The sequence below is a fragment of the Venturia canescens genome, chromosome 8, assembly GCF_019457755.1.
Source record: "Venturia canescens isolate UGA chromosome 8, ASM1945775v1, whole genome shotgun sequence".
NCBI lineage: Eukaryota > Metazoa > Arthropoda > Insecta > Hymenoptera > Ichneumonidae > Venturia > Venturia canescens.
The window spans coordinates 21097021-21111112 of NC_057428.1; the positions used below are offsets into that span (position 1 = coordinate 21097021).

Genomic DNA, 14092 nt, shown 5'->3' on the forward strand with positions numbered 1-14092 from the left:
AAACAAATTTTCTAAAAATAAGTTTCAGTTTGTTTCCCAATAATACGTAATTGTCTGTTGGAATGCAAATAGAAAAAGGATTGCAGAAGTCTCTTTCGCTCTTGGAAATGTTTTTTTGAAAAGAAAACTTTGAAAAACTTCGAAAATGTTGAACTTGGAGTACAGCCGTAGAAAATTTTTATGAACAAAAAATCGAAAACGAATCCCGTGAATCAAAACTATATCGAACGAGTACGATTGGCGATTTTTTCGCAAATGAATAGGACTTCAAAACTGTCTGCTCAGAGAAAAGAATTTCTTTAAAATTCCAGAATCTTTTAAATTACCCGCCATAAAGAACGTCCGTGCGGCGAAAAAATGTAAAGGGTGGGAGGAGTGAGAGAGAGGGAGTGAGGTTGCGTGTTCTGACAGTGCTGTTCGTCAGGTGGCGCCGGGTTGAATTTTCCCGTAGTTTGTATTTACCCATAGTGCATTGTGACCAGTGACTGGTGCTAAGATGGCCGACAACAAGGAGGAGATTCCGGAGCCCGTCGAAAAACGAGGTATTTATCGTATAAAACAAGGCTTCATTCATCGTTTCATGAGAATAAAACGATAGGAAATTTATTTATCGTTATTCCGATACCCCCCTCGTGCCAGCCGTATTCGTAATTATCCGGTAAATAATGCCATCTGCAAAGCCTGCGTTCCGGAGCGATGGGCATGGAACGTCGATTCTTAAGCTCTTCGTCGGTGCGGGGCGAAGGAGGGCTGCGGGCGGGAGGGAGGAGGAGGAGGATAGATATTAATTTTTTCATTTATCACCAAATAATACGAGTGTCACCATGTTTTGAAAGAAACTTGAGAAAAAAAACAATATAAAAACGCGTTCCAAAGGTTTCGAACGTCTGTCAGTCGATGGCAAATGAGTCTCTCGTGCGTGTATACGCGTGCATGCGGTTATTGCTTCTTTTTAGCTCGTTTATTCTACTTTTTTTCTGTCTTTTTTTTTTGACAGGCCACGTTCACCGCGCGTAGTGCATTCGGTCGTCGGCGCTTGCACACGTATGTGTGCTCTCTGCACAACTTTTATTTCGTCTCGTAACGTGTGAATTAATATTCAAAGATAGAATAGAGCGAGCAGTGAAACGGTTTATCGTAATATATGCACGTCATATGTATACTCTTCGACGTCTCTCGCTCCGTCTCACTCTCGTATAGTAGAAGTGCAAAATGATCGTGGCTATGCTCGTTACTCATTAAGGTCATACGGCAACGGCCTTGCAATTGGCACCGGGCGGACACGATACCCGCCCGGCTGGACATAATCTCAATCTCTCGCTTCTGTCCGCGTGATATTAACCGCTATTCGTAATATCTATAGATATACGTATATTTATCCTCACGATTTTCTGGTCCCTGCAGACACGTATACCTAACCCCCAAGAGCTCGAGCACGCCTGTCCAACCGTCTCGAGGCGCTCTCAGGACACTCCGAGCTTCTACCGAAGTGTACCTCCCTACATTTCGATATTTTTATTTCACACAATTTGTTTTTTCACGTAAACTCCGACGGTGCACGATGCGAACTATTTTTTCAGGCCTTTTTCGACGCTGGTTATTCCGTGCAGCCGTGTCCCGCTAAAAAAATATTTTCGTAACAGTTTCGTGTGTTTTCTCCAAAGAACATCTCGCACGGAATAAAAGTGTAGAGGTCACGCACGTGACCTTCGAGTTTCTATCCCTTCCAGACGTTTCTGAGAATCCTGAAACGCTCTTCCACGAATACGGCACAGTTTCTTCGAATTTTCATCACTTTCGAACGTTTTCTGCGATTCTCTTGAATTTTTTCGAACAACTCGCTCGATTTTTCGCCCTGTTCGGCCCGGTATAAGCGCGTGAAGAAACGCGTTCTCCAACGGCCCGACGGCTGCCGAGAATCCTTCGTTTCAATATTTTTCACAGTCGGGGACTCGTGTATTTTTATCCGCAACCCCCACAAAGCAAACCTCGCCGTCATATCCTCCACCCATTTTTTTTCTTTTCTCTTTTTATCAAACGACCGACAAACGACACTCTTTAAACTCCCATTCCCGTCCTCGCGCGAGTCTGCGGAAAGGGAAAAAAATATTCGAAGAAGAATCGAAAATATTTGAAGAAAATCACGAGCTCGACTCGAACGCGAATTTTTCGCACACTTTGCAAAATCACACGCTCCTTTCGCCCAAGCCATTCGAGGGCCTTCCAACTCCTATACTCGCCGAACGAATGCCTCGGAGTTTCGAATCGAAGCTAAATCTGGACTAACGAGCAATCCACGTGCTTCTGCCGGCTTCCTACTTTCGTGGATATACCAAGTGTACAGCCTTAATGGTGGCGTATTCGCTTCGCACTTGTCAACAATTGCGATTTCTTGTTGGTTTCAGATTTGAGAAAAATTGCGATTATTTCCCTGCCCGAGAATCGTGAATATTTGAACGTGATTCATCTGTCAAGTGTCATTTTTGGGAAAGAATATTTGACGAGTCATCGTTAAGGGAAATGAGGAAAAAATTGAGCTCAATTATTCTGCGGGTAATTTCGGTTTTCGTGTTTCAGACCCCGAAATGTTGACACCCAGTTGTCGCTCGTTGACGTAAATTTTAAGGCGACGAGAGTTCTGCAGAAATAAGGCCTCCTTAATGATAAAACTATGGAAAAAGAGCGTCCGCCAGGCGCACCCGCATCTCGCGTGATCTCGCAACAACTCCGGAATTTCCTCGTCCCAGAATAAAATTCCGCATAGCGCGCTCCTCGTTCGCAATCGAGGCCCGGAAATACGTGTTTTTGGGATAGTCTAAAATCGAGGCGGAACGAGGCGCTCGCGAGGTTCCTTACAGTTTCGTTATTTTGCGACGTTCGGTTTGAAAATTCAAGTTTCTTTGTCTCTTCGCTCTCGACGGTCGTTTGTTCCCCGGGAAAATCCTTGCGAAAAGTGAAATTTTTAATTTTCTCGTCATTTCTTGGATGCGCTAAAATTTTTGCGGATTCCCTGGCACGGAGCCAGCACTCGATGAATCAGACTGAAACGCGCGACACGAATAAACAGTGACACGAGCTTTTCGGTAATAAAAACGAATATTTTTTCTCCAAAATCCAAAATCCCAGCGTTGTCAGAGCCCATTTTCCAGTAGAAATTCCGCGAGGAAACTTGACTCGTTGAAGGCCCCTCGAGTCAATCGCACCTGCCATCAATCGCGTTTCACCTGTCCGAAGAGCTCTCGGAGGAATCTCGATTCCCCGTCTCGAAGCGAGCCTCCCATTGATCTCGTCGTAGCTTCGTTCCGCGCCCGATATTCCGATCGATTATGACGCCGCGCCTTTCGCGTTTCGCCCGACAGACGCAAAATGATGAATATAATTGGCGAGGAAAACGAGGAGCGGAGATTTTTCAGCAGACAGGAGCGGAGAAACTGCGAGGAAAGTTTAAAAAAAGGGCCACGAGAGAAGAATCGTGGCCTTAAACTTTCCTATAATGATATATAATGATATACAACAGCATCGTCACAGCCTGATAAGCTGACGCGTAATAACGAAGGTCGTTACTCTCCGCGAGAGCCGGGCTCGGGCGATCGGCAATCATAAATTCAAATGCCTACCTGCGCCTCCTAATATCGAGCCCCTCCCTGTCCGCAGGCTCGTACAAAAAATCATAAAATCAATCGAGCACAATGGATTTTCCATTCGGACGATGATTCGTCGGACAATCGAATCTTCCGGCTCCTTTTTCGGATTATTCTCCTGCTGCTTCGACAGCATTCTATTACGAAAGTGTCAGCACTTTTCGTGCCTGTTTTCGTCGGCCCCGTAACTCAATACCGAAGAAATAACGAAACAATTATTTAGCTGATTCTCGGAACGTTCGTTTCGATGTTCCGGTCAAATTAGTCAAAAAAATTCTCACTCGTTTGGGCAAATGATTTTTCAGCGTCGCAACAATTTCGCTTGGCACCGAAATTGACGACGCTCGTGAAGCACTTTGACAACGTCGGTGCCCGCCATGTGTTGATACTCGGTGAGTATAACCACGCCGAGAGCGATTTACAGTCTCGATGCTCGAGTCTGCGTGCCTTCGTAATGTCTCGTGCATTTACACAATGCGGAGCGAGAGGACAAGCTCATTTAAAATTGGCGCGTGCGTCACCCTGACAACCAACCACGGGGCTATGGGACACATGACTAACCGGAACTTTCCACGCGAGTAAGACGTCGATACAGTCAGTTCGGAATAACTCTCTCATCGATTCTCCAGCTTTTGGAATCCCGAGCAATCGCTCCCCCTCGAATTTCGAGGATTTCGTTGATAAACTTTATTTAGGTACTAAATTGAACTTAATTAATCCGAAACGATCACTCTGACCGAGTGTGAAGGGATTTGAAACGTTGATAAAACTAAGAGTTGTTCAATCGCGACGTAATCCTCAAGATTTTTAGACGATCGATTACGAAATATTTTTTTGCGGATGAAAACGGTGAATTATACTTTGACAGCTCCGTCAAAATCAGACGCTCGAACTTTCTGCCTTGGTACCAAATTCACCTCTTTATCTCTCGGATTTATCTCCGATAATAGTAAGAGTGACGAGACCGATAAGCGGAAAGGCTGCTCGGGAGATACGCGACGTCAATTTCTGTGAGCGAATAACTACGTTCACCTTTGATCAGCGAATTACTTTTTTTTGCTTCGATTTCAAAGTGCTCATTCGCTTTTGAAATATTTCTCGAAGACACGAGCAAATATTCACATTTTAAATTCTCATTCACGATTTCCTGCGGTTGAGTCTTTGCACAATTGAGCATCAACCCGGAACTGGGGAAATAGTTTCAGGAAAAAGTTCAACGATCACGATTCTTTTGATCTTTGCATTTCCGTGAAAAAATGTATTTTCATTCCTCCATTCGATAATTGAAAGTCCTCGTATTTTCGCTTGCAAACAGCCCCGGAAGCGTTCGTATTTCGTAGCAGCTAAAAAAAGACCGGATGACTCGTAGAGAAAAGTGACAACTTTGTATCGCAAAGTGCTTATCGAATTTTCCAAGAGTTCCTCAAGAATTCTATCAAACGAAAAACATCCGAAAGCAAACCTCAAAAAATGAAGGAATTTTTTTTAACGATAAACTAGAGCAATAACAATTGAATGAGAACGAAGAAGACAAAAACGATGTTTCGAGTGTGTGAGAGCCGGCGGCGAGCGTTGTCGCGGTTCCCGGCGCAAGGGCCGGGGGCGGGGATCGGTTCATCCGAGCTCGCTCGGTCGAGGCGAGGCTCGCACTCCACTCGGTATCACGCAGTCGTGCCGGGAGCCTCGAGGCCCCTCGTTTGTTATTGTTTACATGTTTTTCTGCGATTCCTTAAGATTCTACGAAAAGCAGCTTCCGCCGTTGGGAGCATCGGTTAAATCGCTCTTCCAGTGACCTCTGTGAGCCCGTGTCCATAAATGGGATCGTTTTATTTGTCTCAACGCCTATAGAATCGAGTGAAAAGTGCGGTTTTGGGGGAAATCAAAAGTGTGAGGGTGGGAAAGAGGCTCTTGGCAAGTTGAACAGCCAATAAATAATGGTTGTGGTCGTGACGCTCACGGAATACGAGCAACAACATCGCGGTGACTCCGGTACGTTTTTATAACGAGCTCAAACCTCGTATTCACACACACACGCTCGATCCAATTTTAATGAAGCAAAACTGCATCAAGATGCTCCCATTAGCACTGTTCATTCATCAACTTTACAACCACCGGCTTGTTCACATTTTAAATCAAGCTTTCAAGCCTCTTTTCGAAAAATGCACATTTTAACACGCAATTCACAACGCTGAATATTCACGTTTTATTCATTATATTCGAATTTATTCATCATCCTCCAAGCGAGAATCGAGTGTGCAGTATTTTTTATACGGCACACCATTCAGGCAACGATTTCGAGACGTTTCGAGTGCACTTGAAGTTTCGAGCCATCATTTTACGGTTTTGTGACTGAAAAAATGTTTTTTTTTTTTATTTATTTTTTTTCCGTTCAAACGACGAGAATGCAGGCAAATCTGTCGAATTATTTCACTTCTTTCGCGAGTTGCGAGAACGGGTGGAAACCTCCGGAAGAAAACTGTGGAAACGGTTTTACCGAAAAAACGACTAGTTTTCCTCCTGCTCGGACCGAAGTACTATCGTAGCTCCAGGGGAAAAAGTACGGACGTCAATTTGAGTGACGTAATAAAGGCTTTTTTGGGGTTCTCAATCAGACCGGTTGTCCCGAACGAAATAGTGAATTACGAGTCCCTTTATGACGGTGGATGAGCTCGGTGAAAAAAAAAGAAGAGCGAATTAACGCGGGTTGTGCGCGCGGAGGGCTCTTTGCCGAGAAATTGCCGCTGGGGTGGCGGCGGGCTTGATTTTTCGATCGCGCTTATAAGTATCGGGCGAGAGAGAGAGAGAGAGAGAGAGAGAGAGAGAGAGAGAGAGAGAGAGAGAGAGAGAGAGAGTCGAACATAATCGCGTATAATGATCGCGATGGAACGAGGGCTCAATAGAGCACAGGAGCAGCCAGCGACGACGGAGCATAACGACGGCATTCCTGGCCCTGGCTCGGGCCGGCAGGGTGTCAGTTCATCACGGGACAAATGGCTACTGTGTCAGTTGGACCGCGCAACTCGCCATTGTTCAACTCTTCAATCGTAGTAAGCCTGCTCCGTGTAAACTCTACAACTGTGTCAATTGGACCTAGCACTAGTCGAGCCCGTAGTATTTGGAAATTTCCCCGCGGCTCGCGCATCCCCACTTTTCCTATTTTTTTTTGGGTACAGCCTGAGCAAGCCCCCACCGTATCCGCAGCACCGCGCAACGTACCATCGTTGAAACTCTCCAACTGTAGCAATTGGACCCCATGTCAAGTGCTCAACCGTGGCCTGTGGCCGATCGCGGCAACCCGGCCTGTGTAGCAGTTCGACATTTTGCCAACGCTCGCGTACCCCCACTTTACCTCGCCTGTCTCACAGGGTCCAAAAGACACGGTGGCCACTTTTCGCCGTGTGCATTTGAGACAGGCGAGGTAAAGTGGGGGTACGCGAGCGTTGGCAAAATGTCGAACTGCTATACAGGCCGGGTTGCCGCGATCGGCCACAGGCCACGGTTGAGCACTTGACATGGGGTCCAATTGCTACAGTTGGAGAGTTTCAACGATGGTACGTTGCGCGGTGCTGCGGATACGGTGGGGGCTTGCTCAGGCTGTACCCAAAAAAAAATAGGAAAAGTGGGGATGCGCGAGCCGCGGGGAAATTTCCAAATACTACGGGCTCGACTAGTGCTAGGTCCAATTGACACAGTTGTAGAGTTTACACGGAGCAGGCTTACTACGATTGAAGAGTTGAACAATGGCGAGTTGCGCGGTCCAACTGACACAGTAGCCATTTGTCCCGTGATGAACTGACACCCTGCCGCTCGGGCCACCAACTCAAACTGATGCGCGCCGTCGTTCCTCATCCTTCCTGCTGCACAACGCTGCGCGCCGCCCGGTTGCCTCGCGCAAAAGACCGCCGAATTCCGGCGCTGCTGATTGCCCGGCCCGCGGAAGTGCCGAATTTACGTTCATTTTTCGTCGCCCTCTGCCCCCTCCATTTTTGACGGACTCTTTTGCCTTTTTTCCGTTACGAACGCCCCCTCGAGTACACGCGTCGACTGAATTCCTCTGACAGGCGGTGCGGAGCTTCGCGGCTTCGAGCTTCTTTTTACACTCGTTCCTCGAAGCTGGCCCCGCCGGGACTCGGTTTTTTCGTTAAATTGCCATTCTTCTTAGCTTCTCACTAAAGCTCAAAATGTCGATCTCATCCGGTAACGAAACTCCGGGTTGATCTCGTCGAGGGAGTTACAAAATTGGGCTCCGCCTCGAAATGACCCCTCAGCCGTCGTCTTTTCGATGAAAACAAAATAAACTGGCATTTGAGCTGGAGATTTCAATCGTTTCGCCAGGAAAGACTCCGCAAAGCGATAAATTTTAACGTCATCGCGTTAAAATCTGACGCCGTGAGCTCCACTTTAAGACTCGGTCTATACACGAGCTCCCGCGAATAATTGAATTCCCATTTCGCACGCACTCTTGCAAAACAAGCGAGGAGACCCCCTTTCCACACAATTCCTACTCGCCTCGCGATCCTTCCCATTGTCCGCGAATTCCCATTCATGAACCTCGCTGCTGCGCTGTGGCTCTCTCACGGGCGTTTCACAGACAGTAGACTCGACTCTCGCCGCTGCTCCTCGAGCGCGGAGCCTCATCGACGACGCTGTGAAAAGACCCTTCGGGAGCAGGGGCCATTGACTCGGTGAGCGATTGGGAGAAAATGAGAGTGCCCAATCCCAACAAAATTCGAGTTCGATGGAAAATCTCAATAAATTGGTAAATTTCTGTACAAGGAACGAAGAAGCGTGCTCGTTGGTGCTGGAGCGATCGAGCTCTTTTCCCACTGCCTGCATTTGACGAGAGTTTTGTCTCATTTTTGTTTCAGGTGAGTTGAAAAAATGGAGATACTTGAAATGCTACCGCGTTGGATCGTTGATCGGTGAGTTTGCTCAGCAACGATCGTAGCCAATGAAACGACGTTCTCGCTCCCCCCCGCCAATTCGCATGCGTGCATCAGAGAAAAGTGATTATTATAAAATGAAACTGTGAAATAATGGAGAATCCGTTAGACTCGGGACGAGTTCTAATGCGTAATTAGAAGAAGCTATTTCTCGTTTTAATTAGCGAGCCACGCGATAGTAGTTCGGTCTAGCGCTCCCGCAGCGTCGTTTTTTCTGTTTCGAAGCCTAAAAGGCACGAGGAAGAATCGTTCGATGTCGAATCATTAAACCCACGAGGCTCCGAGGCTTTTTTTCGCTCCATCGAAAATGCCGTTTTTACGGATTTTTTCGTTCGTCTCTGTGGCAGAAAATGGGGATTAAAAAAATTGGAGAAAACAAGCTCCGTGAGCAGGCGGAACCGTCGCGATCGTTCCATCGCTACATTCGAATGCGCTAAAAATGTAAATTCACTCGTACGATGAAGCAAATTCTGCAGCTTCGTGTCAGCCCCCGACTCCGCTGCTGACGGCACGCTCCGCGCCCGAGCTTAGGATCCGTGAACCTTCCTCGTCGCGTACCCACTCGCTGCACCGGAGAACCAGCTCAACTCTGCGTATAAACCAACGGATCTACGGAACGCATCCATGAACGCCTAATTTACTAAATTACCAGAAGCACCATCCTTCCAGCTCGTTACATATTAACCCTATTTCTTTAATTATTAATTTAATTGCAACTTCGAGGGTCCTGTACGCTCGCATAATCCTATTAATTACTTTCGGCACTGATTTTCTTCTCCCCCTTTCCTCATTCCGCATACTCGAAGACACGAGCCTCGTGCTGTGCTCAACTCCCCATCGTCGGAGGCCAACAAACGTGGGAATGTGAAAGCGATCGATGCGGACATTAATTTCATTCGAATTCGTTTTCTTTAAAATTAAGGAAAATCGTTACGCGTTACGCGTTATTCAAAAAAGTAACTTAACTTTTATGCTCTTTTCGGTGATCGAAGAAACGATTTAAATTTATTCTCCCAATTGTTTAAATTAGGTGCAACTTGTTTGTTGAGATTTATCCATTTTTAAGGCAACTCCTGCACTGCATGCTACTCAAATGAGTGCTCAATTTTCAAAACGCTTTTAGACCAAGTTCAACGTACCGATTAAACTTATTGTTAGCAGATATGTATTCAGGCATGTTTTATTAACGTGAAAAAATATTTAAAATGATAGTTTTGCAAAACTATCAACTGATAGATGCAAATTTCCATGATGACACATTTTCACAGCTATTTTTCAAAGAATCATCTGTACTTTTTAACCAATTTTATTGCACCAAGTCTCATTTTGCTCCTCAACTGATCCTCTACGAATTCACCACGTTGATTTTCCTTTAAACTCATTCCTGAGAGAAATTATTTATGAAAAAGTTTTTTCACTTAATGAACGATTAGTTGCAACAGTGAAACGCGATCGAGTTAAAAAAACAGCTACATGGTGGATTCATAGAGGACCGGTTGACGAACAAAATGAGACTTGTTGCAATAAAATCGATGAAAAAACGCAGATAATTCTTCGAAAAATACCAGTGAAAATGTGTCAGCGAGGAAATTTGTATTTATCAGTCGATGCTTTTGCAAAACTAGCGTTTTTAATATTTTTACATCTTAATGAGATATGCTGTAATACAAATCCACTAACAATACATTTAAATCGGTACGTTAAACTTGGTCTAAAAGCGTGTTTTGAAAATTTAGCACTCATTTGACTAGCATGCAGTACAGGAGTTACCTTAATGTAACAATAGCAGTTAAAGTACTTTCGTAGTAAAATCGTCAAGCAAAATATCACAACAGACATTTTCTATTTATATGCGTATGCATATCTATATTTTAAACCAGCCGGCTCATGGCGCTGTCAAACCTTCCACTGTTTGTGTCGTTATTACTCGTTAACCTCAAATAAGTATTTTTCCTTTTCCATTCTTTTTCCAAGTGATTTTCACCGGTAGCAAGGCTTTCTCAAAACATGATTGTTGTCTGAAAACATTATATCTTCTTATTCTCGGTTTTTGGCTCTTCAAAGTTGGGAGGATCCTATTTCATTAACCATGCACGAGAGTCTGTGTGTAAGGCTTAAAAAAATGGTGATTTTCGTTGATAGTTTTCTCGACAACTGGACGAGAGATCCTGTAATAATACCGGGAATCGATGCACGCTGTGTATTTCTAGTATATTTAAAAATTCCAATTCTCAAAGTTGGCATTTTTGGATTAAAAAAATCCAACATATTTTTTAGTCTCCAGGAAGGATTTCGATCCTCGAAATGTTGCGACGAGTTCGATGACGAAAAAAACCACTGCGCGTTCTTATTTTCGAGGGGAAGGAGTGTCGCAGCTGTGGAGCTTTGAGTCGGTCTTTCTTTTCTTGAGCGACCCACGTGCAGCGTGCGAGGACAATTTCCTTCGCTTTGTCAGCAGTTGTGCAATTTCTGAGTACTCGCGCATTGAAATACGTGCGTTTGTGCGCGAGTGCTCGTATAAATATGTTGTGTCCGTACACAAAAGAGCTGCGCGAGCGATTAGGCTCGCCGGAGCTTATCCAACGATCGTTTGAATATCCGCCATTTTTCTCGAGAATCTCACCGAGAGAGAGGGAGCGACGCCTCGTCGAAACTGCGTCACGATTGTGAGTAATTCTTCCTCGTTTATCCTCGCACAACTCGGACCTCTTCTCGAGCCGTTTTCAATACTGCAACGGAGACGTAACGAACGCGACCTCGCCCACGTTCCATTATGTCGAAGCGCATTACATAAATGCTCGTCTCACGTCGACCCCGAGCCGAGATTACCTCGCGTTCTTACATTTTCTAGCTACGATCCTCCCCCGTTTTTCTTGAGGGTCCCCATCGCCGATTGCAGTCGGTTGCACGGAGCTTCCGGTCTTGGCAAACGCCTCGGAGAGTTCTGACACATCGTCCCGGTCACCGGGACCTCGATACCTTGAATCCGTGACGAGGAGTCACAGATGGTGACACTTGTGATTGAGAAACCCGTCGAATGGGCCCGAGCTCCGTTGCCCCTTTGACCTTGACCATCCGGAGCCAGAATTTTATGACCCGGAGACGAAAAGTCGAACGCGAAACGTCCGGATACAAAGGCAAGATCGCAAAATCGACTGTATTATTCGTTCATTTTTGCCGAACAGGTGCTTACCGAAATTCCGATTTTTGGCGGGCTGCGAGAGCTTTTCGCACGGAAATCGAATTCCCCTGGGTTCCGATCCGGTTCCCGGAGAAGCGATATTCGATGCGGACGAATTTTCGAATGATCCGGACCCGCAAGATCTACCCTAATTAGACGGGCAAAACGAAACTATTTTCACGATTTTTTTCCACCGGTATAAATTACAAATATGGATATAAAAAGTGTTGGGCCTAAAAAATACACAAGAACATTTTTTTATATTTACTTTACTCACTTTTCGTACAGAAAAATGGGGGAAAAGCCGGGTCCAAAAAAAATTGGTGTGCGCTGTTGATAAAATCTCTGAAATGGATGATCGGAGAAAATAATGGTTTTAGATTCAATAGGCAAATGGCTGTAGCACGTGTACGATTTTTGATTTTTTCCAAAATAACAAAATGGCTCCCATTTTCCCGAAAACTACGAAATATCACTTTTTTTTTCATCGTTTTTTGCAATAAAAAATAGTTGCGCTCAAAACTTCAAAATTCGTATGACATAAAAATGGTACGTACATTAGAAACTTCGATAAATATTTACCGAAACTTGAGCATTTTTTATAACGCTGAAGTTTGCAACGTTGGAGTCCAACGAAATGATCTAAAAAAGCTCTCCAATAATTCCAGTAATTCTCCAATTTTGTTTCATACCGAATTTGCAATTGCAGTTGTTCAACTTACACCAATCACTTCGTGAAATAAAAAATTGGTGAATTACAAATCTTTTTTTCGTTAATTTCATTGGACTCCAACGGTGCAAACTTCAACGTCGTCATTTTTTTTTCATACCGATTTCTTTCAATAATTATCGATCAATGAATAATAATAATTATTCACTTATATTAAGAATAATAATAATTATTATTATTATTATGAAAGTATAACTTTTGAAAAAAAATCGTATAGGAAAAAAACGTTGAAATTTCCAGTTTATCTATCTATTTATAGAAATGTCCGTAAATTTATATTATTATTATTATTATTATTATTATTATTATTATTATTATTATTATTATTATTATTATTATTATTATTATTATTATTATTATTATTATTATTACTTTATTTTATAAATTAATTTCTTTCTTTATGTACACGTTGTTCAATTTTTGTGACTTGATCATACACGGATTACGATTTACCTGCACGAAGATTCTAAAATGCTGAGTGTGTTGGTATTCTTGTAAAATTATTTGAACGCGACGATACTCTAGTGGTAACGTGCTCATGCAGTTGGAAGCGAAGATGACAGTTTCGAATCCCGATGATTGTAGATTTTTTCTGCGTAAATTATTATTAGGACGATCGGAATTGATTGAATAATAAATACGATCGGAAATCAATTAGTAATAAATAATTAAAATTTTTGAAATTATTCAAATCTTGACATTTACATTTGTAAACGAAGTGCGACATCCCTTCCGAGGGCCCGATCGGAGTCCCGATTAAGGTCCTAACTGCGTTCGGAAAAACTAAGGAGGGCCTCGTCGCAGCCTTAATAAAATTTCTACACGCGGGATGCGCCGTAGCTCTAGTCACAAAGAACACGCGGTAAAATTTTGGTAAACATCGGTTCAATAGTTTCGGAGATTTTATCAACGAGCCGTCGAAAAACGTAAAAACGTCGCTCAAATGTACACTTGGACTGATCAGATCTTTATGAAATTTGAGTACGATCCTTTCAAATGTGTATGCTTTCGAAAAATGGAGAAAAAAATGGATTTTTCGACAATTCTAATTCGGGTAGAGCCCTTAATAGAAGCGTGTGCATCGGATTGCTGGAAAAAAACGTTCGTGTTCCAACAGTCTCGATCGATCGTGACATTTATCCGGGTCTAATAAATCGTGTGAAGGATGCTCGATATTCTCGTGGCAGCTTCGAACTCCGCGAACGCTCGGTAGATGGCGAAGCCCGGTTGAAAGTTGCGCAACACGCCCGGAAGCGGCGAGTGCATTACGCCCGCGGATGGCTCGGGACATAGCGGGAAAAGAGAGCACGGAGCAGATGAAATAACTCGGCGCGGTGCGCGAGTATGTGCGTCGGTGCACCTCACCGCGCGGTGCTCGTTTCCTCTTTTTCATTTTGTTTGTTCTCCCGCGACTGGGAAACCTGTGCGAGGACGGCGTGCGAACGAGCCTCCGAGTCTGCTCTTTCCAAGGTCAGGGCGAAGGTCTTTTGCCGCTCCTCGGACCCGCGGTGCGCGGGGGCAGGCTGCTGACGACCCAACGTCCGTTTAGTTTCTCTCTTTCACTCGCCTTTCTGCTTCTGAGCGAACGTTGCGGCAT

General features: G+C 44.4%; 1 protein-coding gene across 7 annotated transcripts in view; it reads left to right on the top strand.

The window, feature by feature from the left end:
- Window positions 1-428: 428 nt before the first annotated feature.
- LOC122415191 (MAP7 domain-containing protein 2-like) overlaps window positions 429-14092 on the top strand; it is a 107043-nt gene continuing 93379 nt past the window's right edge. For 3 of the 7 annotated variants that reach the window (XM_043427168.1, XM_043427173.1, XM_043427176.1), the window contains exon 1: window positions 429-542. In XM_043427168.1, coding sequence (XP_043283103.1) covers window positions 497-542 — 46 coding nt within the window. In that variant the 5' untranslated portion in view covers window positions 429-496. Of the gene's footprint in view, window positions 543-5308; window positions 5631-14092 lie in introns of those variants that run through there. The other 4 variants (XM_043427167.1, XM_043427172.1, XM_043427175.1 and 1 more) reach the window with 2 other exon arrangements.